General features: G+C 41.9%; 1 protein-coding gene across 13 annotated transcripts in view; it reads left to right on the top strand.

Annotated features, from left to right (window-relative positions):
• Positions 1 to 27,131, top strand: part of LOC121441719 (calmodulin-binding transcription activator 1-like) — an 840,008-nt gene that overhangs the window by 14,154 nt on the left and 798,723 nt on the right. For 12 of the 13 annotated variants that reach the window (XR_005973498.1, XR_005973497.1, XR_005973499.1 and 9 more), the window contains exons 2-3: positions 13,187 to 13,256; positions 18,677 to 18,795. Coding sequence is in view for 10 of the 13 variants with exons in the window: in XM_041642950.1 (XP_041498884.1) it covers positions 13,187 to 13,256; positions 18,677 to 18,795 (189 nt within the window). In the remaining 3 variants the exon portion in view is untranslated. The remainder of the gene's footprint in view (positions 1 to 13,186; positions 13,257 to 18,676; positions 18,796 to 27,131) is intronic. The other variant, XM_041642952.1, reaches the window with a different exon arrangement.

A 27,131-nucleotide genomic window follows, 5' to 3' on the forward strand; every position in this document is an offset into this window, starting at 1 on the left:
ATTACCTGCTCTGGTGCTCCAGTTGTAGGGACTGCTCTTTGTTACCTTCTGCACATCCTGCCAGTTCTACCCTGCAGAGGTTCCTTGCTCTTGCCATTTGGTGAAGAGGTAGAACTGTTGGTTCAGTAAAATAATAAAAACCTGTGGTCTTTCTGAGTGTTTTAAAAAGTAAGCAGTGATAAATGATAGGACAGTGTGCGTGGACTTACTACTTACTGCCACCAAATCATGTGTTCAAAAATGGCTACAACTGTAAATTGTGTGTTGGGTATATTTTACCACCTTTTAAAAGAAGAGAAAGCCGCGGTGATGTCTCATTTTTAAGCCTGTAATGCATTCTAGGTTAGGCAGCCAGGTCTTTATAGTGAGTTCCAGACCAGCCATACATAGTGAAGTCTTATCTCAAAACCAGTTAGCACAGTTTGGGTTGTAAGAAACCCAGCCACTTAGGACAGGCTAAGTGGGGGCAGATCTAGTCTGGAGCAGAGACTGAGTTTCTGGGACAGTTAGTGAAGCAGCAAGATAGTCTGGGACTGTCCCTGGTGTGTCTGCACTGGAGGTTTTCTCTAGAGACACTTGGGGCTGAGCTGGGATCCTGGTTTTCATGTCAAGGCCCTCATGCATGTCTTGACTCTGGTACTCACTGTCATCTCACTTCACCTTTGATGGCTCAGTAGATACAGAAATGCTCAAGACAGAATTAGACTGAAGCCTGCTTTGTGTCCATAGGTTAGATGTTTGTCCTGGTGGAGGTGGGCTAGGATGAGTGACCTGCTAGTTACATAGAGGGGTTAAGCAGAGAAGAGATTGTGAGAAGGGGTTATGGTGCTTGCAGGGGTCATGGCACCTTAAATTGACTCCACCAAGCAGTGTAAAAGATACTGTAGACTGGCAAGACAGCTTAGTGGATAAAGGTGTGTGCCACTAAGCCTGACCACCTGAATATGATCCCCTGAACCACATGGTAAAAGGAAAGAACCGACTTCCTGCAAGTCATCTTCTGATCTTCGCACAAAGGCACACATCACAAACAAACAAATAAATAAATGTAAGGAGGAATGTGCATTGTAGCTACAGATTGGAGATTGAGGGGCTTGGCCAACCATCCTTGGTGTATGAGAAATAAATCACTAGTGGGTGGGTGTTGTGACTATTCAAAGCTTGTGCTTTGAGTGTTCAAAATGGGACAACCAGCATATAGTGATTTGTGTATTCTTTGTCCTTGGGTGTTAAGGCAAGGTGTTTTGGGGGTGCGTGTCACCGTCAGCTGAGGTCTCATGGTTCGGATCTTTGGGTAGGCTTCATTTTCTTTCCCCTGGTTGTGGGCAATCAGCTTAGTGGTTGGTGTTCTGCATTCTTAGGTAAACGTGGAAGACATGCTGGAGAGATGGCTCTGCACTTGAGTGCTTGGGCTAGGGTTTGGTTCCCAGCATCCATGTTACATGGCTTACAACTGCCTGTGACTCCAGCTCTAGAAATCTGATGCCGCTAACCTCTGCACACATACATGTATATTCCTAATTAAAAATAGTGCCCTAGAATGGGTATGAGAAGAGCTCAGATGTCTTAGGGCCTGTGGCCACTTGTGTGCACCTCACTGGGTCTTTCCTTCACATCTCTTTACTGTCCCTTATCTCTTGCTTCTCTAGCATTACCGAAAGCAAATTGAAGACTTTGAAAGAACACTTTGGAAGACTGTAAGGGGTGGAGAGCCTGTGAACTTTCTACATCTAGAGGGGTTTAGCAATTGATGTTTCCTAGTGTTGACCTTGAGTAGATTGTATGCAGGGAAGCATTGCTCAGTATTGTGCCCTGCTTAAAAGGTGGAAGTGTAAGGAGTCTCAGTAGTTAAAAGGAATTGGTTCTGTGTGTGTGTTTGTGTGTGTGTTTCTTTTTCCTTTTTTGAGATACAGTCTCGGGGAGCTGAGGCTGTCCTAGAACTCTGTATATAAATGAGGCTGGCTTCGAACTCCTGATCTTCCTACCTCTACTTCCTAAATGCTGGAATTAAAAGTGTCGCTACACCGGCTTGATTCCTTTAAAAAAAACAACTTTGTTAAGGTAGACTTCATATATCATCACATAGACTTGATGGCCATTTTTGTTCTTTGGTATATTAACAATCATGCTGATGTCTCCAATGCATAAATCCACAGCATTCCCATCACTCCAGAAAGAAAAATCTGCTAAAATCAAAGCACACTGCGTATATGTATGAAAATGTCACAAGGGAATCCAGCATTTTGTACAGTAATACAAATAATATTTTGTATATTTTTTGAGACATTCTGTGTTTTATGACTTGGGCAGTTACTAATCTGCCTCCTGTCTTGGTGTGTTTGTTCTGGACTCTGTTTTGTGTTGTGTGGCTGTCAAGTTTCTGTTGGGATGATACTCTGAAGTTTATGTTTCTGGGTGTCACATACCCTATAAGTAATTGTCTGCCACATCCTGAGGGTCTGTTCATCAGTAAGTGAGCATGTATGTTTCTTGTTAGGAATTGCAGCTGGGAACCTGGGAAAAGTTTGGTGTAGGCGTGTTTTCTCTTCTCTTGAGTAGCGTGCCTAAAGGGGAAGTGCTGTTTTACAGTTTACTCTGCTTTTAACCTGGATTCTCTGCACTGTGGCTGCTCTCCTGGTGCTCCCACCAGCAGAGCTGAAGATTCTGGTTTCTCCTCTTGCTAACACTTGGCTACTGATTGCCCATCTTTGTTACTTTTGCTGTTCTTACAGATGGGAGTTGACAGTCATTGTAGTTTTAATTTGTATTTCCCTGATTACTGATGATGGTGTCTGTTCATAGGTATTGGTTGTATGTATGTCTGCCTGATTTATTTTTTTGTAGAGTCAGGTTTTTTTTTCCTGCTGAATTGTAAGTTTTTTGTCTATATTTTTAATAACAGTTCTTAACCAGATCTTTTCCTCTACTTAGTGGGCTGTCTTTTTATCTTCTTGATTGTCTGTTGAAGTATAGAACTTTGCAAGTTGATAAGGTGCTATCTATCAGTTGGTGTCGCAGTTAGGAAACCATGGCCTCATTCAGGGTTATGAAACCCTACATCCATCCTTTCTTAAATTTGTAGCATTAGCTCTCATGTTTAGATCTCTGGTTCATTTTCATGTTAGTTTTTGTTTGTGGTGTGAGGTAGACTTGTAGTTCTTTGTGGATGTCCATTTGCCAGTTGTGTAGTACTGTTTGCTGAAAAACACTGTTCTTTCCTCCTTGAAGGGTCTTACCCTTGTTGAAAGTGGTTTGACTGTCAATGTGAAGGTTTTTTTTCTGGCGCATCAGCCCTCATTTGCTCTCCCTACACATGTTTGTCCTGTAGCTAGAGCTTTATGAGACGGCATTTGTTTTGTTTTGAGGGACGTTTTGATGTACTTCAGGTTGGCCTCTGCAATCCTACTGCTTCAGCATCCTGATTGCTGGGTTTGCAAGCCTCCAGCTGTGTTCTTTTTTAGGATTGCTTTGGCTATAACACATTCCTGTGTTGATTTGAATATTAGAATCAACTTTCCAGTTTCTAAAGAAAATGCAATTGAGATTATGTTAAATCTGTATCTATTTGGGGAGTTAAAATCCTGCTGATGGATCTGCCTGTATGCTTTGTAACTCCTGCTTAGCTCAGGAAGTGGAGCATCTCACCTTATAAGCATATTGCTACCTGAATTTATCAAGGCAATGAGCTGTCTTTGCAGAGTATTCGACAGCAAGCAGCTGTGCTACAGCCTGTGTGTTCTTTTGATCTGAAAGTTTGTTGGTAGTTTGCCTCTATAGGAAAAAAATTGGCGTTCTGGTTAATAAAGAACATATTGTGTGTGTGTGTGTGTGTGTGTGTGTGTGTTTATGTCTAATTATTGGAGGTGGAACGTTGTTGGAGGCAGAGGATATTCTTGTATTTACTGTGGGGCATGTGTTACTGTTCTTTTGAGTGAAGTCATTTACTCAGCAGATAATAACAGTGTCTGTGCAAAGCTCAGGAAAGGACAGACAGCCTCCATTCCTGCCCTCACAGAGCAAATGGAGGTGGTGGGAGGAATGGGGGGAGCTTGATATTAGTCAAGTTGTCATGTGAACTACAGGTGGGATTCAGTGCTCTCAAGGCAGATGTAATATAGAATGAAGGCTAACCTGAGAGGGTGAAGGCTTTTGGAGAAAACTTTAGAGAGCTTGTGTAGCATAACTGTGGAAAGAATTATAGAAAGAGTTCCGGGTGACCAGATGGGCTGGTATTTTAGATATGTAGAGATTTTTGGGTTATATTCTGACCCTGTAACTTTTAAAGTTTATTTTTGTTTTCAGTAGAAGAGGAGAATCGATTGGATAAAATTGGTTCTCCTTTAAGGAACTAATGAAGCCTCTTTGGCTCCACTTTACACACAGCTCAGCTACACACACACCATGTTGAAGTTTTCAGATTATGATTGTGTGGGGGATCTGTACTTTGTCACGGCTATAGACAAGGACACATCTAGTTTTGATCTAGAAGGGTGCCCCTTCCCCAGAATGCATGTGAGCCCCCAGCTCACATGTGCTTGATTGATGGCTCTACCTGTCTGACTCTGGGTTTCTGTTTAGATGAGACTCATATACGCCTTCTTGGCTTCTCCTCTATCCACACTGGCTATCAGCATGCCACAACACTCTGCTTTTCTGTTCACAGCCTTGGAGTTGCTTTGCTCACTCTTCTTTTTCCTCAGTTACATACATATTTCTGGAGGATGGGTGTGAGTATCTGGATTTCATGTCATTTGTTGAGAAATAAGCTGATGAACAAAGCAGGGATGATCAGTGTCTAGAGAAAACCATGCCTGACAAGAACTCTTGATAGTGTTTGATTGAAGAAAGAGCTAGTGGGACTTAGTATGCGCACATGCTCTCTCATACACACACACATACACACACTGTATAAGCGAATGAATGTAGGCCTTGATAGAAGATGCCTCCTAAATTTTGAACCACATCTACTAGCAGCTTGGAGAGGCCAAAGTGAGACGTGAGTGCAAGAGAAAGATGATGCAAAAGTATGTGCACACATAGCCACACTGGAAATGTGGGCCCAAGGTTTAATCCAGCATATTTTGTTTCTTCATGGCATTGTCAGACAGCAAGGGGACTTTGCCATTAAAATTCATGGCAGGCAGTCTTGGCACAGGGCGACGTGGAAAATGGTGAGTTCATTTGGAGGTTTCTGCGGAATCATAAACTCCATAGAAGCCATAGCCTTGCTGGACTGATTCAGTGTTGAGTCCCTCCATCCAGAGCAGTAGCTGCAATTTGATTGGATAGAGTGAATGATTGCAAAAGAATTAGGAAAACTCTGTGTAGTGCTTGAGGTAGCCATGGGGAAAGAGAAGGCATTTGATGGTAGAAAGGGGAAGAGAATAAACAGTGGCTGGGAATGAATGGCCAGAGAGACAGCTGCACAGAAAGCGAGGTCACTGTGTATGAGGCTTGGGAATGGGTCATAGTTGTCATGTTGCTGTCAGAGCAGAAGAGAAGAGAGGAGTAGAGAGAGATAGGTGAGTGATACTTTGGAGAATTTAGTGGCAGGGCTGGAGAGGTGGTTCAGTGGTTAAGAGCACTGGCTGCGCTTGTAGAGGACCCAGGTGTTTCTCAATACCTACACGGTAGACAGATCACAGCCTCTGAAATGCCAGTTCCAGGAATCTGACGCCCTTTTTAGGCCTCTGAATGCATCAGGCACATAAGTGGTGCACAGACTCAAATGAGGGCCAAACACTCATTAAAAAAATGAATTTTGGTGGTGAATGCAGATTATCCAAGGAAATGATAGTGTAATGGTTGTTTAAGGAGATAAACAAAAACGGGGCAGCCGTACCTGTTGGGCTGTGGCCGTATAGTTAATCTACGGACCACAAACTGCCGCTTAGAACATGACAGCTATTACCCTAAGGTTCTTTGTGGGTCTGAAGTTCAGAAGGGTGTGGCTAAGTGGTGCCTAGGGCCTCGTGAACCTATCAGCCATTTCGGTGTTAGTCAGGGCTGGGCTCTCATGGGGAAGGATCAGCTTCCAAGCTCCCAGGGTCATCTAAGGATTCACTTAGTGGGAGGCTACCCTCATTCCTGCTAATGAGCCTCTCCCAATTGGCATTTTCCTCTACCAGCCAATGAAGAAGAGCCTGGGTAGCAAGATGATAGAAGTCACGATCTGTTTCACCCAGGAAACAAAAGCTGTACTGGTGTAAAGCAAGTACACTCAAGGCTTAAGACTGTATGAAGATGTCAACATCAGAGTGGGAATTGTAGTAGGTCCGTCGTGAAGTTTATGCCCTACAATAGGAGGGAGGGATAGTGTGACTAGGAGACATTAGTGCTTCAAGTGGAGGTCCTTTGGATGCAGGTGGTAGGATGGGAACTTGGAGTGATGGGAAGTTTGAAAGAGATTTTGCAGATGAAGATTAAGATGTGACCATGTATCATGCTTTTCAGGTACTTGTATCACTGCACTAGGGACATACATATATCCCATTTCATGTCATTAGCATTGCTGTCTTGTAACTGACCCTGATCATCTCCCTTGCTAAAGTAAAGTAGACTTGTATACCTGAGGCCACTGGCCAGTGCAGGTGTCTTCCTCCATCTGTATCAGGATGTTGTTGAGAATGAGAAGAGTCAATCCGTTTGGATGTATTTTATATGTCACACAAACAAAGGGACAAGACTGCTCTTTTGCCCTGATAATACATAGAATGCATGGGATTTAATGGCATTTTCTCTGCTAACTTGGTTTCATTGTGTTGTATGTAAGTTGTGGAACTGGGCGGTGTCTAACATTGTGCTCTTTTGGGGCCGTGAGTGGAACATTTGCTTTTATAGCAGATGAGCCCAAGCTGCTGCACCTTTCTAAACCTTGTGTCCAATTTTTATTGTTTTAAAAAACAAACCAACAAAACTTGTCCTTGCTGTCCCACCACTCTTGCTTCTGTGTATGTGTAGGATTTTAGCACTGTTTTCTTCCCTTTGGATTTAGCACTGATCTTCCCAGGGCTTGGCAGTCTGAAAACTAAGCTTGTTAGAACTCTGAGTAGTTTAGTGGTAGCCATGCTAGGAATGTGGGTCTAAAGCCACTTTTCTCAGTAAAAAAGGTGAGGTGATGCACATGGACCTTCCTAGTTCTGCTGTATTCACATTGAGGCTCCTTGCTTCTACGCTCCTGCTGGGGTTAGGGCAGGCATGTTGCCATTGTCCTGGCCTGTGTCTCATTGCTTTTGTGGAAACAGTGTCATTTTTTCCCTTTAGATTTAGTTTTAGGGCTGTAGTGATAGGTGATGAATGGTAAGGTTCATAATCCAGAAAATGCTTGAAAAGTCCTGAAGATCTTTTTTTTAATTATCTTTTAAAATATTTATTTATTTATTTAGTATGCCTGCAGGCCAGAAGAGGGCACCAGATCTCATTACAGATGGTTGTGAGCCACCATGTGGTTGCTGGGAATTGAACTCAGGACCTTTGGAAGAGCAGGCAATGCTCTTAACCGCTGAGCCATCTCTCCAGCCCCAGTCCTGAAGATCTTTAGACAAGATTTGCATTGAGGACTGCCTTGCTTTAGCCTGTTCACTTTTCCTACTCCTACTCTGGGAACTTGCTTGGTATGGGGCAGCATTCCCAAGTTCTTGAAGGTGAGGAGTTGTACAGGGAGCTTGTCTCCCCGCCAGTGATCAAGTCAAGTGCCCAGACTTGCTCTTGTCCTTTTTCTAGAATGGCCATATGTCTGCTGCTACCAGTAGGATTAAATTTAAGATTTCATGTGAGATGACACTTGTGACATGATGTGGTGTTAGGTGGAGGGCATGGATGATTCTGTTCATGTTTCACTCCGTCTCTGAGGCATTTACAGGTATCACTAACACAGGGTCAATTTAGATCTTACATGACTGTTTTCAGAATGTTCCTTTGGAGTATTTGTACAAGTGAAGACATTTATTAAATATTGAATTGTTTTCAGACTGTTGAATATATTAAACTTACGAAAATTATAACAATAGTATGAATCATATCTGTAAATCCCCTCCTCCCCCCGCGCAATTCTGAGGCTAGTTTATAACCTACCCACATCTTTGGTTATGGTGAATTAGTCTGGATGCATTCAAAAACTAGTTCTGAGAAACTGCTTAGGTCTGCAGCTTTGTTGTGGTCTGTCCAAAACACTTGCTTGCCTTCGAACCAAACTCTGTTGGAGAGTCTATCTTCAGTTCTCCAGCTCCCTTAGCAGCTGGTGTCGCATTGGTTTATTTTGCTTGCTGAAGGAAGGGAAGAGCTGTCATCTAGACTGGCCCCTTTCCGTGCAGGTGTTTGCCTTGTTTTTTTTCTCTGCCCCACCAGGGTGTTGTGAGGGTTCTGTAGACCGTAGCCCTTAGGGTATTTCAGATTTTGTGAAAGGTGGTGAGATAGATGAGTTCAAAGTATTTATGTTCTGTTGTATGTACAGGACCCCTCCCCCCAATGACCTTTGTAGTTCAGGAAAAGGACAAAGCATCTTGTGTTGGTTCTTCAGTCTCAGATGTCATTAACCTGATTTCATGGAGTGCCTCTGAAGTCTGTCTTTTGACAGACCTTGTACTTTCTTATTTAGCAGGCTTGTATTATAGCCAAAAATTTTAATATATTGGCTCTTAGTGTCTGTGACAATTCATTTTGCCCAGTTTCTAGAATAAATAAAGAGATATGACTTCTTCTAAAAAATATCCACAACATTGCTGGACTGAGACTTCTTGGTACTGATCTTCTGCTATGTGGGACAGGAGTGCCAAGAACCCGTATCTCAGAGCAGTGTCTGGTAACTGCAGAGTATGGTGTGGCAGGGCTGCGTTAGCAGAGGAAGGAGGCCTTGAGTAAAGCCCAGGGCATTGTGCTTTCCTTTCCTTGAACTCTTGGCAGTGGTGATCATTTGTAAATGCCAGAAATACCCGAACTTCTTTTATGTGGCAGACTTTGAATGAAGCACTGCAGATAATGAAGAGGCTAGACAGAAAAGACAGAAATCTCTTCAGGGCTGCCCTTGATATACAGTCAGATTTTGAGGAGTTAGAAAATGTTTATCAGGGAAGTAAAACTGCTGGATTGGCTTTAGATGGAGAATGATGTAGGGATTAAAGGTGGCATTTTAGGTTAGTTTGAAGACGTTTCTGAAAGGAACGAGTCTTTTGCAATTAAAGGCAGTTTACAGATGGCATTATTCTGAGATTGCTAGTGGGTCCGGAGCCTGTTGCTTTTCTTTGGCTTTCTCTGCTGCAGTCAGGAATGACTTTGTGGTTAGTTCTCACCAGGAGAGTGAGAGCAGGAGAGTGAGCCTCTTCTGGCCTGACTCCTAGAGTGTCTGGGCATGAGTCTGCACCATCTCATCTGTCTCAGTGCAGAAGAGCTTAGAGACCCAGGAAATCCCTGCCATCGAATAGAAGGAAATTGATGCCAGAGCTGCTGCTTGGAGATGAGGGACACAGGGACACTTGTTCGGGACTTTGGTATGTGCTAATATAGATATTGATGGTGCTTGAGCTTATTAACATATAGTTTATAACTTACTTTGCCTTACTCATGAGATACTATGCCTACTGCTCTGTGAGACTGGTGAGGTGCTGTTACTCTCTTTAATTTGGTCACTTATATGTAGTGACTGAGTTTTCAAGAATCAGTTCAAGTCTTGATAGAGCAGGTGACAAAAATGTTTAATGTATTGCTTGTAATTGGGACAGTGGCTTACCACATTTAATATAGCTGCTTTCCCCTTTGATTTAATAAGCTCTGTGGCCCCTGAGCTAGTTTTAACATTCTCGATGTTTACTGCAACAGCTGTAAAGAGCTTTCCTCCTGTCACTTCTCTCTTTCAAGGCCTTTATTCATTTACTGTATAGTATTTTATTTTATTAATTCATCTAGGGACTATGTGCGCATATGGCAAAAGCGTATGACATCCTGACCTAGGCTCTGTGAAAAGACACGGTGAGGGAGCGGTTCCTGCCCTGTTTTTATTACTGCATTGTAGTTCTGTATCTGCACAGCTGTCATTTCAGCCCTAAAACAACTGTGTCTCATGTTCTTATTATGTTTTTTTTCAGTACTGCCTCCTCACCTAACGCGGTGTAGCTTCTGCAGGCATTGCTCCTTTTAGGTCCTTTTAGCAGATACTGTGCTGCTTGTTTGCATATTCTGGCATAGTTTTAAAAGATTCTCAAAGTCTGTACAACACATTTTTAGTTTGTAGAATTAGGAAGTTGATGAGTACCAGGGCTGGAAGATCTAAAATCTAAATCCTAATCTCTGAAGTTGGTTATCTGTTTCCTGATGGTCAAGGTGTGGCATGAATCACAACATTGGTGTCTTATGGGGCTTGTTAGAGAAGGATTTCTGGCTCCATAGAGACCCATGAATCAGAATTCAGGCTTGAGCAAGGCCCTGAGATTACCAGTGTGAAGGGAAAGTAGAAGTCTTGTTCAAGGTCACCCTCCATTTGACTTGAAGAAACAGAAAGTTAGAATGGTTGCCCAGTCACCCAGCTGTTTATTTCCCACTGTGGAGTCATTTGTGAATCTGCACAGAAGATAGTTAGATTTGATATTCTGCCTTCATTAATTAGAATTGCATCCTGGGCATCAGAGTTTTAAAATTTTCCAAGTTGACACCTGTAGCCAAGACCCATTGGTTTGGTTAAAATGGAATTCAGGTTTCTCCATGATTGTCACCAAGCACTCACTTACACTCCCAAAGTGACACAGTCAGGAGCTGTGGAGAACAGTCTTTTCAGGCTTTTTACAATAGTGTGTATGTACCATGGTGATCTAAAGTACCTCACTTAGGGTCAGTTTACCTTACCTTCTAGAATGTCCCTTGAGACAGGATGCCTTGTTTATTGTGGGTCTCCGCTGACTGTCTGGCATGTGACATGTGCTCCTTTGCCATTTGTAGACCAAATGAAAGAGGTAAAAAGAGGTGTGTGCTGTGGGAGGAATAGGCAGTTTCTGATCCCTATATCTATCTCCAGGGTTGCGCGATCATGGGGCCAAAGGCTTTCTGAAGGCTTGTCAGCTCTGTGGAGCAGCAGGACACACTGCTGTGGGAGTACTTGGACTCATATGTCTGCTTTTCTATGCCGTAATACTGTCCTTTTGGGGTTTATCTGTCCTGACTTGTCTGCAGTGAGTGGGAGAACCAAGAAGGATGGCTCCAGCTTTGCAGAACTTGGGACTAGCACTCTTTCCTTTGGCCAAGCCACTGCACTGTTGCAGAGAGGCATCTGGAGATGGCTGGCACACAAGAGATCCTGTGAAAGTCTCTTGAGCAGGGCCTGGCACATGAGAGTCTAGGCAAGGTGGCTGTTGTTCCCATTGTCTTGTGCCATGGTTTATCTGCTTTGAGAACCTGGGGGTGTTTTGAGGTTATAAAGTTTTTAAGCTTAAATCAACTGGGAGCCTTAATGAAGCCAGTGCTGTGGAGGAGATTTAGTTGAGTTCTGTCCATAGTGTCTGAGTTCTGTGTTGCCATTTGGGATGTTTTACCACTAACTTAACTATCAGATTTGGAAGATAGGTGTGAAAACCCCATTGTTCGTAAGGCCATTTATGTTAGCGTGTCTCGTCAAACATTAGTGATTTAAAAACTGTTAAGATATGCTAAGTAACTATTACCTTTAATGCTAATTTTTTTGGTAATAGGCAGAAAATGAGCCTTTAATGTGGCTAGTAGGCTGGCTTGGAAGCTGGTAGATGTTAGAGTGGATGGGGAGGTCTCCAGACACTGGAGAAGAATTAAGGAGTCAATAGCTACTCTGGGTGTAGGAGTTGTGTTATGGGAAAGCTCTGTTGTGTTTATGTCTTAGGATCTGGGTCACGCAGCAGGAAGGGAGAGGAAAAGGAAAAATTCATGGAAGTTTAGTCCAGCAGCTTTTTTGCTCTTAGAAAATGTTGAAATTATTAAAGATTGTACTTGTTACTATAGTAACAGTGGTGTTTGCTGACGGTAGTGTGGTGGTTGGATTCTCTTACTTTGGAGGAGACAGCAGAGGGGAAGGCATCATAGAGTCCCATCTTGCCTATCTGTGGTGACACGGAGGCTCAGTTGCTTCCCAAGGACAACTAGTAAGTGACAGAACTGGAGTCTTTGCACTTCAACTGTTGACCTTGAAATGGTCTTTGTTTTTTTCTAAGTGTAAAAATAAGTGGTTTATAATAAATGATCAATAGTCTAAAGTATCAGTTAGTATTACAGCTAAACAAGAAGTCATTCTTAGGACTAAAAATAATTGACTGGAGAGATTCAAATATTTTTCTCTTTTAAAAGAGTATAGGTTTTTATATGAAAACTTGAGGTTTCCTTGAATGAAGTGACTTGAGAGCAGAGTCCATATATTCTGACTTCCTCCTCTTGTTCTTCTACAAATGCTGTTTGGCGCTCAGCTGAGTCTTTGTATGAATGAGGTGTTTTCAGTTGAGTCTCTTGTATGAATGAGGTATTTTCAGTTGAGTCTCTTGTATGAATGAGGTATTTTCAGTTGAGTCTCTTGTATGAATGGGGTGTTTTCAGTTGAATCTTTTGTATGAATGAGATGTTGGCTGTGTTGCTGGAACATGGTTAATGTTGATACTGACTGCAGATGAGGATGCCATGGATATTGCTTCTTATATGTTTATTCTGTGCACAGCACGTGTGTACTCTAATAAAAACCACATGGTATTGCATGTTCTCACGTGTGTCTTCTATTGGGAAATGCTCCCAAGCCTACAGTGCAAAGCACTGTTACCTCAGCTCTTTGTAGATCAGATGCTAATGTCTTCGTCACTTTTAAATGCTGTGTTGTGTATGTCTTCCCTGACTACAGTAGTCACAGCCTGGAAATTATTGAGGCATTTCTAACATCCAATCCCCAAATCCTGTTTCACTTTTGACTATTGTTAAAGATCATTCAGTCAGAACTCTGGTGCATGTTCAGTAGCCACTTCATTCTCCTTGGTCACAGATGGCTGTCAGTGGCTCTTAGTCTTTCTCAATTGCAAAGCCTTGACATGAAAGATCCCAGGCCAGTTGTTTTGTGGAATGCCCATGTTTGGATTTATCTGATATTTCCTCATGGTTAGATTCAGGTTTTGCATCTTCGGCAGGAATATCACAGAAGAGCCAGTATATGTCTCTTTCAAAGATTAGTTTTACATTTTATTTTCTGTTTCCTTAGAGCGTTTCCCAAAGTGTATTCTGCGGAACTAGCACCTACTGTGTTCTCAACACCGTGCCACCTATAGAAGGTAGGATTTGAAAAGCTTTTGACTTTCAGGAATGGGTGGGCTTGGCAGCCAGATAACTCCTTCCCTAGTATGGTGAAAACAGCCCTGCACCAGAACTTAGGAAGCTGGGCTTCTGCCTTTTGCTGCTGTGTGATCTTAGATGAGTTACTTAATCCTTTTAGGCAACACAAATAATGCTCTCCTCATGAGCCTTCTGTGAGGATTTAAAGCGATGGATCCAGCCACACAGAAAGGTCTGCAAATGTTGGTATTAATACAGCACTTCCTTAACTGTGGAGTCCATAGTACATCTGGGTGATACAGAATAGGACTAGCTGGTGTTCTGTGGGAACCAAAGATTATTTTTGAATCCCAGTTGAGCTACTTGTAACAGTGGATCTTGGCTAAATTAGTCTGAACCCTCAAGTTCCTTATCTGCAGAGCTGGGGTGGTGGTGGTGGTAATTAAAATGTCACATCTTCTCATGAGGATTAAACAAGAGAGCCCAGTATATAGTCCTTCTTGGGTACCTGGTTTGTTAACAATAGACCTCCATGAATGTCTCCTCCAATCAGTAATAGAAACCTAAGCACCTGTTGCTGAAGTTGGAGTTGAGTGAAATAAAGTACAGGAGTGTGCCCAAAGCCTAGGTGAATGCAGCCCAAGTCCTTGGTGCCTCTTCTTTTTCTGTTCTTGTCCCATATTTTATATTGAAATATAACTGTAGAGTGAATAGGAGTTCATAGAACCTGGGTTATGATGCAATAACACAATGGAGAAGAAAACAGTAATTATGGGCCACCTAAGACTAGGAAGGGTGAGAGTGGTGTTTATACAACTCCACAAAGAGAGGAAAGAGAGGTTGTTAAATAACAAAACTATTCAGGCTTTGCTACTTAAAATTATTAACTGCTTTTAATCACTAAAACTCCATTTGAAGAATTATGTTGGGTTTCATTTCCTTCTTAGACTGGAAGAGAACAGCACCTGTTCTGACAGTGTTTGGGGACAGGAATTGGAAGGTCTTAGGTTGGTCACGGCAGTGCTTTGCTATGAGCGCTGTGCTGCCTGGAACACACCAGTGTGTGCTCCTTTCCCTGAGCCAGTTCTGATCCCACTAGTTAAATCTAAGCACATCATAATTAGAGCCAAGCAGAAAAGTGTGGAACTGGAACTGCCTTTTAGTTTTTCCTCTCCACACTGTTGATCACATGCGCTGTGAGAGTTAGCCGATGGACTTGTGCTGCAGTGGAGCTGGTGTGGTGGTCTTTCTAGAGGTCCAGAGACGGACAAGTCACCATCCCTCTCCTAAGTCAGGGTGTTCTCCTTGTTCATAGGCCCAAACTGTTAGATTTTTATTGCAAAGGGAAAGACAGTGGAGGTATCCTTATCAGACTAGTTTAGTTAATATACTTAGGACTTAGCTTGCAGAAATTCGAGCACCCCAGAAACATGCCAAATGCATTTCTTTGTGTTTTAGTCAAAGATTTGGCAATGTGAATCTCAATTTTAGAAACAAAACTGAAAGTTAGACTCCAGTTAGCTGAGTGAACATTTTTATACATTTTAGAAAGATTTAACTAAATTACACTATGACTCTGAAATTATAATTTTGAAAATATTTGAAGGTTGACGAGGAAGATTGGCTCATTCTCTAGAATTATAGCTGTCAGCCAAGCACATCATCTGTCAATTTCAAGAGCCCCACCAGTTAAGTTTTTATTGTGAGGTAGGTTAGGAAATTATATTGTGAAGTCATGTATCATGTGTTTTGCTAGATAACGATAATGAAATGCTTGTCTGTCATTTAGTTGACATTCCCACTTTGCAGTGTCAGAGTTTAACTGTTTGGGTTGAATATGGACGTGCAGTTGAAACCAGTTTATACCTTAGTTTTAGTGTTAAGATACTATTACTGGCATTTTAAAACTGGCACATATGTTCAGTTATTTAATCATTTTACAGCTATTCTAAAAAATTAAACAGTAGCTTTTAATTAAAAACACATTTTTATGCAGTATCACTTTGTGAACAGTTCTTTTCCAACATAAGAACAAAGTTTTCAGTTACCATACTTTAACCATTAATACTGAAGTTGTATTATTTTCCCCTGGTGCTGGAAACTGAACCCAGACATTTTAGGAGAATAATTTGTTACTGTGCTAAACTTGGCCCTAAAGAATGGAGTATGAGTTTAGCATTAAACTTTCTGAATTCTGACTCTGTCTAGCATTGAACTTACTTCTTCATAAGTTGGGAGAAGGGCATTTACCCATCATTACGATTCTTAAGAGCACCTGGCTTACCGTTCAGCATAAACCTAAAATTCTGAAAATGATGCATTTGAAAAGCAGAGCAAGAGGACCCGCTGGCCGGCCATGCAATCCTTCCTTTCACCTCATGAACATAGGGTTACTGTGCAGGGCTGCTTCATAGCTCTCTTCTGTAGCAAGCTCTGGTGGAGCCTTGATTGAGATAGTGCCCACATAGCATTATGCTTTTGTCTTTAAAAACATTTGCCTTTGGGTCCACACACCATTGTCTCTTCTGTCAGAGTGAAATTGAAAGCCTGAAGCTTTTCCTCAAGCAGTTGTATTATTGAGAACAAGAACACAAACATTCTCTCTCTCTCTCTCTCTCTCTCTCTCTCTCTCACACACACACACACACACACACACATACTCATACACTCAACATTCTCTTTCACACACACAACATTCTGTCTCACACAGACTTGATGTTCTCTCTCTCACATACACAACATTCTCTCACACACATTAAACATTTTTTCTCTTTCTCTCACACATTCAACATTGTCTTGTATTCATGCACACATTTCACACACACTCACCATTCCCTCTCACACATTATACACACTCCATTCTGTCTGTCTGTCTGTCTCTCACTCACACACACCTACAGACACACACACACACTCACCATTCTCTCACACATTATACACACTCCATTCTGTGTGTGTGTCTGTCTGTCTGTCTGTCTCTCACACACAGACACACACAGATACACACTCACCATTCTCTCTCACACACATTATACACACTCCATTCTGTCTGTCTGTCACTCACACACACAGACACACACACACACTCATACACTCACCATTCTCTCTCACACATTATACACACTCCATTCCGTCTGTCTGTCTGTCTGTCTCTCACTCACACACACAGACACACACACACACACTCATACACTCACCATTCTCTCACACATTATACACACTCCATTCCGTCTGTCTGTCTGTCTGTCTGTCTCTCACTCACACACACAGACACACACACACTCACCATTCTCTCTCACACACATTATACACACTCCATTCTGTCTCTGTTTCTCTCTTCCTGTCACTCTGACTTTCACTGCTGGCAGCCAGGTTTCTTAAAGAGGCTAAACGGACAGGAGTTTAGCATGGGTTGTGACCAACAAATGGAAACAGAAGTTAGGGTTTAATGTTCTGTTCTGCTTTAGATAGCTTTCTCAGGAAGATGGCTGTTCATGTACAAGGTATCTCTGCATCGACTGAGTACTAGCCTAGTGCTATTCTCATAAAAGATATCCCATATATATTGAATAGAATATAGATGTTCAAATTTCACCTCTACTTTCAAAATTGTGTATGTCACTTTTTTTCTTTTAAAGAGAGAATAAAACCACATTGGATGGAAAGCAGGAAGGTAAAACTTCATGTGTTTCTGTCTTCTGTACTTTAAATTTTTTGACCTATATGCTTCCCTGGAGGATGAAGTACAGGGATTATGCAAGAGCACATGTAATTATAAAGGCTTTATAGTAAGCAATGAATCAGAACGTCCTATTAACTTTTTCTTAGTTGATTTCCTTTTGATTTTAAGCAATATTTTTAAGTTTAATCTTAATTTGGTATTAATTTGTAATTTTGGATCTCCTAAGAGCAATGTCAGCAGTTTCTCACTGCTGGAGACTTGCACAGTTGTGTTTATAATTCAGTTGGCTGTGTAGTTCATGGACCAAAAAATAGTAGGCTAAGACTCTCAAGTTAATTCCTGTAAAGCATTCTGCATGATGTGGTAGATTTTCTCAGACTATTTTTGTGCCTAATATTTACTTCTGTCCTTCTCCAAGAGAAAAAGAAATGTGTTAATCAGATGAGAAGTGTTCAGGTGGGAATTTTGTAACCTTAGAAAAGTTTTGTTGTTGTTTTATTTATCCCTCAAAAGACAGTATTAACTAGAAGTACAGAAATAACTGGACAGATAATTGCTGTATTTCAATTAATATTTAAGCAGTACCTGTGGACCTCTGTAAAGCTGCTGATTTGTAAGGCATGCTGTTGCTGAAGGACCTTAAATTTTATAGAAATTTGTACTTGAGGGAGAATTAAACGATCCCGAATTCTCTGATTCATGATGTGGAAAAACTGGAAACACTGAGTAACTTACCCAAGGTCACACAGGCAGAAAGGCACAGAACCCTCACAGGTGTGGGCTGTGACTCTGGTGGGTGCTTGTGAAAGTTGGTGAGCCCGTGGTGGAGCAGCTGGAGTCTAACTTTGTAACACGCTGTCCCCAGGGCTCAGGTGTATGGCCCCTTGTGTCGTCTGGGGATTTCATTCAGCGTAAAAAATTGGAGTGGGTAATTGGAAACTCTGACTGGAATTTGCCACATATGGCAAGGAATTTGGAGTCAGGGAAAGGGAGGGATTTCTTTACAGGAGTGGAAAAGTAAATGATATGTGAATAAATGATGGAAATAAATGCTATCTAAAGAAATGATCTACAAAGCATCAGGTAGTCAGATTTGCTGTCTGGGCTAGAAGTAATGAGTTCTGTGACTCATTTAGACAGAGTTACATCTAATGGACTGCATTAATTCTGCAGACATGTACATGAAAATCAGCTTAATTAAAGTGATGAATTGTTAAGGTGCAGCCTAGAAAGGCCGGCTTCTGTATTACCTGTTAGTTAACCACAGGCTTAAATCCTTATAAGAATCTGTGGTTTCCTTTAGAAAGGAAAATCTCTTTTGTATTATAGAAGACAAAGTCATGTTTAGTTTATAAATAAAAGCCACATGTAATTATAATTCTTCAAACTTGAAAACCATGACACGTTTAACTTGGTTGATAAACAGTTTCTGGGTTTCATGAGGTTAAATCATTTTAAAATTTTGGTGTTTCTTGAAAGCACTGAAAGAGCCTTTAAAGTAACAATCTGATTTTGGGCGGCTCTGGGGCACTTTCTGTTTGCTTGCATATGATGGAGTAAAGCTCAGTCTGTTTCAGAGCCCCACAGGCAGATTCCTGCTGCCTCCATCCCAGAGTGTATAGGTGAGGAACTATGTTCTTGAACTCAGCCGCTAAGCAGAGCTGCTGCTTTTGACATTGTCAGTGTACTTAAAGGAGACTTTCTCTTTCTCTGAACTTACTGTTTTCTTCTTTATAGATGATCATGGGAACAGCAATAGTAGTCATGTAAAAATCTTTTTACCGAAAAAGCTGCTTGAATGTCTGCCGAAATGTTCAAGTTTACCCAAAGAGAGGCACCGCTGGAACACTAATGAGGTAGATACACTTCAATTCTTAAGGGCATATTATCTTATGGGTGAACTCTTTATGATGTTTTGCATAGTGCTACTTTATATTAGCTTCAAATTCAATAGCTTGAACATGGAAATTGTCAATGAAAAGAATTTTTTTTTTAAAATCAACAACAACAATAAAAAACAGGATTTTCTCTGTGGGTAGTCCTGACTATCCTGTAGTCCAGGCCATCCTTGAACTCAGAGACCCACCTACCTCTGCCTCCTGAGTGCTGGGATTAAAGGTGTGTGCCACCACCACCTGGCTGAAAAGAATTCTTAATCTCAAATTGACATAAGTATCTTGGATTTTGACCTGTCTCTGGTGTGCTTGGCTTGTGCTAAGAGCTGTAAACTGCACGTGACTTCACTAAAGCAGCATCTTGCGTTTGATGGTTGATTTACCCGTGCATCTCAGCATGAGTTCTGTATTGTTTCAAGTGAATGACTAGAGTCCCAGTGCTTCACAGAAAACAGTGTGCTGGAGATTCGGTATATAGAGCTGGGGACAGGCTTATCAGTCCTTTGATCTGGAGAGAGAGCTTCTTTCAAGTATTGACTGTTTGCTTTAGTAATATGGTTTCTGTTAGGACTGCAGGCCAGAATGTAGGTCACACATTTGACATCTATGTAAAGAGTAGATTGATGGAGTAGATAGAAGGAAAGTTTGTCTTTTTGGGCAAACTTTCCTTTTTTGGTAAATTTTAACTTGGGAATCTTAGCTGTGTGTTGTTTCGTTGTCTAAAGTTTTAGCTTGAAATCTGGGTATTTAAGGTAGGGTAGTAGCAGAAAGTGGATGTTATCCATTTCCAGTGTAAGGTGACAGTTACTGTGGTGATGAGAGCTGGGTGTGTGTCTGTCAGTCATGTTCTCCTTTGATTCACATGACTGGGGCTACTGGTTACTTCACATTAGCATAAATCCATTTGTGTTGTTGGTTTACTCTTTATTTCTAAGTTAGCTTAGAGCACAGCTCCTTCCTCCCATTTGGCAGGGCTTGAAAAGGAACAGTGATGTCTGTTGAGACTTCATTTTGACTCTTTGTTTTGAGTGGTGGGAAGCTGTATGGATGAATTTCTTCACTTCACAAGCTGCAGTTTTAAATACTCATTAGAACCTTAAGCTTCGTAGCTTTGTCTCAACTGAGTAGATCTTTTGAGTATGTGTTTTACTCACTCATATGGGTGGTCCTTGCTCTCCGTGGACAGCTGCTTTATCGTGGCCGGTATTTGCTTAGCCCCTTCTAGTTCTAACCAGCATGTTTTACTTAAGGATTTCTTATGTTTTAGACCTGAAAAACAGTAACTATGTTGAAAATTTATCTTAGTCGTGGACTATCTCACTTGTCTACAGTACAGTAAACTTTGGAAGCTTTGTAGGAATTCTCTTAGGAATTCCATAGAAACTCAGTGTTCTTTGATGCTCTCTGAGACAGCTTTGACACAACATTTTTTAATGCTTTAGTTAGCATTGTCACAAACACATTAAAGTAAACATGCTCTCCAGTTACGTTTCATAAGGAGTAGAAATTGTCAGTGTGGTTTAGTGAAGTTAGAGACTGATAGTGGGCTCACAAGTCTGAGAGTGACTGGTTTTGCTATGGAACTTTCACATGTATATTTGCTTCTAAATCTAAATTATTTACATGCTCTACTTTCTAACATACTAGCTTTGTTATAAAATGCCAATCGAGGACTTTATGTGTGGTCTTGATATGTAGCTGAGGCTGGTCTTGAGCTCATTCTTGGACCCCTTGCCTTAGGTTTTCAAATTTAGGTATCGCGGGCATGAGCCACCATGTACAGCAGTGTTTAGAGGATGTGATTAAAGAGTAAGGAGTCTCCCTGTTTTCTCCCATGCTGTGGGTTACTGTTGTTGACCCCCTTTCAGACAGCTGAAATATTAAACTGCAGGTCTAGAGGAGAACAAGTAAGAGTGTTCTGTGCAGGTGTTGCTGCAGCAGCAAGCACAGAGGGGAGTGTGTTGCTGAAGGGGTGGAGGCGGAGGTGGCACGGCTGATGGACAGCGCCCTTTCGAGCTGTCATTCTTGCAGTGATTTGTCAGCTCCACACTGAGGAAATCTGGGTGGAAAGATGGCCTGCAGTTTGGAGTGGGCATTGCTCTTTGTTTCTTGGCTTTAGAAGAACGGGAGGGCTGCTCAGTGTGAAGGTGGGGACCACACCTGTCCCTGTTGTATTAACGACTGGCTTGGACCACAGGGAGGAAGAAGTCGATGTGGTTCTGTAGGCGTCCACTTCCTTGGTTTGACTGGGCATTTCCTGAATTCTTCCTCCTGTTGTCTTCATGGTATTAGATGGATGTACCTCTCACTGGGCCTTTGTGTTCCTAGGAGAGGAAAATCCTGGGCAGTCTACCTTGCTCATGAAATCCCTGTGCAGGCTTATGGAGTGCTGTGCCATTAATGTCGTACGCAGTTAAGAGTCCATTTTCCTTCCAGAGTGGACTAGTTGACTGTGTTCTGGTTGAGAACCATGTGAAGCAGGTGGCTTGTTGAGAAGGTTTTTGTACAAAGACTACATTTCTTAAGATCACACTTCCTGGGACAAGAGGCTCTTTCCTGGAGGAGGTGTATGGTCTGACAGCAGCTGAGTGTGTGGTAAAGTTGTGTTCCCATCTCACTGTGCAGCTTGTGCAAAACAGGACATGCACTGGAGCTGCCCGAGAAATGGCAGCTGTCCTCCTCAGCCACTGTGATTGTCTCCCTTCACCCCTCACAGTTGAATCCTGGGTCCAGTTGACTCATTTGTACTTCTGAGAAGTTCATTTACTCAGACTTGCTTTTAAACATTTGTATTGAGAAAATCCAGTTTCATACTGTGGTGCTGGAGAGTTAGAACTGTTTCTACTCAGATGCTGCCATGTACTAAGTACCTGCATTTGCTAGGGACTGAGCCCAAATTATTTCTTTATTTTTTTTAAATATTTATTTATTTATTTATTTATTTATTTATTATGTATACAATATTCTGTCTGTGTGTATGTCTGCAGGCCAGAAGAGGGCACCAGACCTCATTACAGATGGTTGTGAGCCACCATGTGGTTGCTGGGAATTGAACTCAGGATCTTTGGAAGAGCAGGCAGTGCTCTTAACCTCTGAGCCATCTCTCCAGCCCAGCCCAAATTATTTCTAAGTCTCATAATGCTGTAAGGTGGGCAGTGTTTCCTTTTAGAGATGCGGAAGTGTAGGTAGAAAGAGCTGAGTGATGGAGTCACGGCAGTGCTCTTGGTCTGTAAAGTTTGTTTCCTAGCTTCATTTCTTGTGTGTGTAATGTGTGCATATCTCAGTGTTTGATGAAGCTATAGGTTACTTTGATGAGGTGATTCTTGTCTTAGTTCAGCCACTTTTATCTTTATGTTGTTCTGTTTTTTTTTTTCCCCCTTTAGACTGCCCTGGAACTCTGTAGACAGGTTGGCCTCAAACTCGGAGATCTGTCTACCTCTGCCTCCCAGGTGCTGGGATTAAATGTGTGTGCCACCTCCCTGGTTTATTTTAATTTTCCCTAACCCATTGGGCTATATAATTTCCTTTCCTTCTTCAGTGTTATTTGCAACTGAGAAGAAATGGAATGTTGTGTCTAGAAGCAAATCAGCTTTAGACTGTGCTTTCTTGGGTAGATAGAAGTGCTCCTGAGACCTGAGGCCTCCCAGGGATCTATGCTGATGGCTACGGTAGCAATCATGGAAGCCAGTGTCTATGGTTGGTTGTAGGGTAGGCACTGTGGGTTCCTCTTCATGAATACTCTTAGCCCTTGAATTAATCCTATGAAGTAGGCTGTTTGATTACCCTTGTAGTATAGATAAAGAAGTGTGACATATGGAGATGCTAAATAGTTTTCTTAGCGTGCTCAGGCTGAAAAAAGTGTGTGGGGTGTGCAGCCTCTGCAGGTGATGGAACTTACATTCTTTTCTGCTTTGTCCTGAAGAACTGTTACTTTGTTTGTTGTTATTATTATTTATTCCCCTTCTTCTGCCTCTGTTCTCAGTGTTCTTCTCTCCCCTAGCCCCTCTTCTTGTTTTTGAGATAGGATCTCATGTATCTTGGGCTGGTCTTGAACTCTGCATCTTGAATTCTACCCTGCCTCAATGTCCCAAGTGCAGGGATTATAGGTGATGATGGCATTTTTCAACTGGACTCTTTTTCAAGATCTTGCAGTTATTCAGTGACTTTTAATCTTTTTGTTGTATAGAATTGTTTGACTATAAGTATATAGTGTCTTGCATGGTGATTTGATTTTAGTACCATTCATTTCTTAGGAAAATAGTTTTGCTTTAGTGTGTGATGTATGTGCATATTACATGTTTGTGTGTATGTATATATGTGTGTCCTTGCACACATGTATGTGTCTGTATGTGGAGGCCATGCACATGCCCAATGTCTTACTCAGTTTCTCTCCACATTACTTTTTGAGACAGAGTGTCTCACTGAACCTGAAACTCACCAACTTGCAAGACTAACTGGCCAGTGAGCCCCAGGCCCCTTCTTTTTCTTTCTTACCAGTGTTAGGATTACAGGCATGTATATATGCCAACTTCTGATATGTGTGCTGAAGGACTGACGTCAGGTTTTCATGCTGAATGTGGCAAGCATTTTGTGGGCAGAGCCATCTTTCCATACCTTCATTCTTTAAATATGCTTAAAATTTCATTTATTTGTTATTTGAGAGAATGTGTACGTGTAGACACGTGTGGAGGATGTTAACAACTGGGAAGCAGTTCTCTGCTTTCACCGTGTAGTTTGAGTCCTCGGGCTCCAACTCAGGCTGCTAGAGCTTCTGGCAAAGTGCTTTTACCTGCCAAGTCGTCTCATCGACTCCTTTAAAAAGTGTTTGTTTTGAGACAGAATCTTGTAGTGAAGCCTTGTCTGACCTGGTACTTGGCTGTGTCGTACAGGCCAGCTCTGCCTCCTGAATTACAGGCATGTGCCACCATATGAACACTTTGCCTCTTAATGATGAGTAATGGCAGTCTCCAGAAGTGAAGAAGGTACATGGACAGTAGAAACCATACCTGTGTGTAACTTGGTGTCCAGGCCTGGTTCTTATTTCCAGGACGGAGGATGCAAGGAGCACAGCACATTTATTTTATCACTCTGCGTAGATAGGGGCTACTTAGCCCAGGCTGGCTTTTAACTCATGATCCTCCTGCCTCAGGACTGGGATATGTTTGGGATTACAGGCATGCTCCATCTTGCCCAGGTGGGTGTGCACTTTACTGGAAATCTGTCTGTGGTCATTGGTATTTTTTTTTTTAGATGAGCTATTACAAGGTTTTTGCATCCTGAGTCAGTATTTTTGAAGCCCAGAGCAAGAAATAACTATGCTAATGCAAGTTTCTGATGGCAAATGACTGCTTCAGAATTGAGTGTTACCGCTCTGGGTTTGTTGTCCAGTGTGGAGTTTCTTTGGTTTAGTCATCAATTAGCTATTGACTTAGAACATAACTGCTGCATTCCCGAGTCTTGGAGCTCAGTCTCAGATGGCATTCTTCCATAGACAGACTCATGCAGCAACCTTTTGTAATGAAATGTTCAAGTTGCTTGCCCATGCTACTGTTTTTGAACTATTAACATTCTGTTTCTTCTTTTGGTACAAAGTTTTTCTAGAGTAAGAAAATGGTTCCTCTTTGTTATTCAGTTACTAAAGTGGCATCATATGTTGGTGTCAGCTTCAAGGTTTTCTGTAAAAGATGAATTAAAAAGATTTATTTTATATGTATGAATGTTTAGCATGTATTATGTGTATTGTGTGTGTGTGTGTACCATGTGTGTCCCTGGTCCTGGAGGAGGCCAGAAAAGCCCGTGGAACTGGATTTAATTAAGTATGTTTATGAGTCGACATGTGGTGCTGGGAATCCACCCCAAGTTTCTGGAAGAGCAGTAAATGCTCTCTAAATACTGAGCCAGATCGCTAACCCTGTGGTGCATCTTAGTGTTAACAACAGTTTCTGTTGTAGAAACAAGCAGTGTAGCTTCAGATGATACATTTCCAGCTGTCGGCAACTAGAGAAAACACGAGTGCACCTCTCATGTTTTCATAGGAGGAGACCCTGTGAAATCGTGAACTCCTTTCCTGGCTTTTTGTATTTAGTTTTTTAAAAAATGGACCATAAAACCATGGGAATTACTGTATTTCATTTACATTTTTAAATGCAAAGTGCTTTATACTTTTAAAATTTCCATAATCGTTTTTGTGTGTAGGCATATATTTTTCAGTACTTTTGTATTTTTAATTTTTTCTTTGCATATTTTTAAAAAGCTACAATTTCAGGCCTGCAGTTAGTTGTCAGTGATTGGCTTTGCTGGTCTATTATGTAATGTTAGCTATGAAGTTTGAAACCACGGTGTTGGGAGACATTTAAGACTCTGGTGCTTCCTGAGTGTGAGTTCAACTGGAACATACAGTGCTCTAGTCGGGAAGGCTATGACGATAGCTTGGCTTTGAGGGCCTGGGAAGTTAGTTACCTTTGAAGGAGGTTTTGTCTTGGGTAGCTTTGTGGTCTGAGGTAGTGGCGTTGGTTTCTGAGTCTGGGTGAGCTGCTCTGGTTAAATGAAAACATGAAATGGAGATGTGAGCAGCAGGAACAGAGCCAGTTTGTAAGAGGGACACCGTCTGATCTTTGAACACAGCACATACTATCACATGTCAAGTTAAACCTGATAATTGTGTGGCAGTTGGGCTAAATACAGTTCTCAGCACTCTGATGAGAGCCGCCTGTTGTTAAGTCTGTAGGCTCCCAGCTGCAGAGGCAGAAGTAGACAAGGTCTGTTACATTGCAACACTGGCGAGGAGAGCGAGCAAGGAAGACTGCTCGTTTCAGGCTGGGTTGCCTTTGAGGACTGGCAAGAGAGGCAGTTTCACCTGCAGAAGGTAATGCTTTCAGAATCTGAGCAGATGCCGAGGTGGGAACCTTCATTAAAGGTAGGAAGTTTCCTCGGTTTAGGTCTTAGCTACTTACTACAATCTTACTTCAGGGAGTAGCACCTAGAAAAACATCTGGCCCATAGCCACTGCTCAGTAGTGCTCATCTTGAGTGAATGAAATAGATAAAACCATCCATAGAAAACTAAATTCTTTAATTTATGGAGCTCAGCTTTACAGTTGATTTTTATTGTAGTTTTTGCTGTTAGTATAGTTTCAGATACATGATACTCACAGAAACTTCATAACCAACAAAATTTATGCGGATAGTGCTGATGGGTGGGATGGATAATGCTTTGCCTAAACAAACCTGTCTCTTGGGGCTGAATATCTTACGGGTTGGACTGTTCTCCATTTTTTGTAACTTGGCCTGTGGTGCTGCCCTGTGCCCTGCAGTTCTACCTTATTTCCTTATTGATAAACTGGTTTTTGTACAGTATTTCTGTAAGTCCATCAGGCCCTAGTACAAATACGCCATTTAGTCTTAAATTCACTTCTGTGATTTTTCTCATTAGTCCAACAAGAATTTAAATGACACTCTTGGGTGCCAGGACAAATATAATCACAAACCATAGACTTGAACAATGACTTTTTGTGTTGGAATATGTTTGTGATTGGTGTTACTGTTTCAGATGATAAGTTAAGATGGGAAGCATTTCAAGCTCATAGACCCCTGATAATCTTTTCACAGAGTCTGAGCTGAGAGCCCCAGTGCAAATGCAGGGCTGGTGCAGGAGACACCCACGTTTTGGCTCTGTTCCTGATCAGGTGTGTCATGTGAGAAGTTGGGCTGCTTGGCCTCCTCCCATTGGAGGTGATGGTGTCCAGGGACCTTTGAAGCCTCTCTAACAGTTAGAGTGTGGGAGAGTTGGGGAAGTCAGGGCACAGCTCTGCTGTTTGATTGCAATTTGTTTTTACTGTTAATCATCCCTTAATTTTGTTTGTGAACTGTGCCGTTACTTGTACAGTAACCCCCACATCCAAAGTCCAGAATGTTTTCATCCCTTCACAAGCCTCTGGCCTTGGTGGGATCAGCACATTAGAAGAGGGCAGGCTCGTGAGTTTGTGGTCTTACCTCTAAGTTTCTGTATCTGTTTAGCATTGGAGATGAAATGGGAAAGATTGTCCTCTAATTCAGGTCATAACTTACTGGACTTTTGCCAGAGAGCAAATTCAGTTTGGAAAAGGCTGAAGAGTATTTACATGCAATTTAGAACCATGTTGTGCAAAGTGGGCTAAAGCGTCTTATCCTTTAGTAGCCAGATGACTTCGGGTGCTGGTGATTTCTGCAGATGAGAAGCAACACCAGTGCACTGAGGTGGAGAGGGAAGCTGGCGTTCTTCAGCTGCATGGGCTGGTCTGGCTCACTGGTGTGTACCAG

Source organism: Microtus oregoni, unplaced genomic scaffold (assembly GCF_018167655.1).
Source record: "Microtus oregoni isolate MIOR12 unplaced genomic scaffold, Mior012 000081F_ref0000091, whole genome shotgun sequence".
NCBI classification, from domain to species: domain Eukaryota; kingdom Metazoa; phylum Chordata; class Mammalia; order Rodentia; family Cricetidae; genus Microtus; species Microtus oregoni.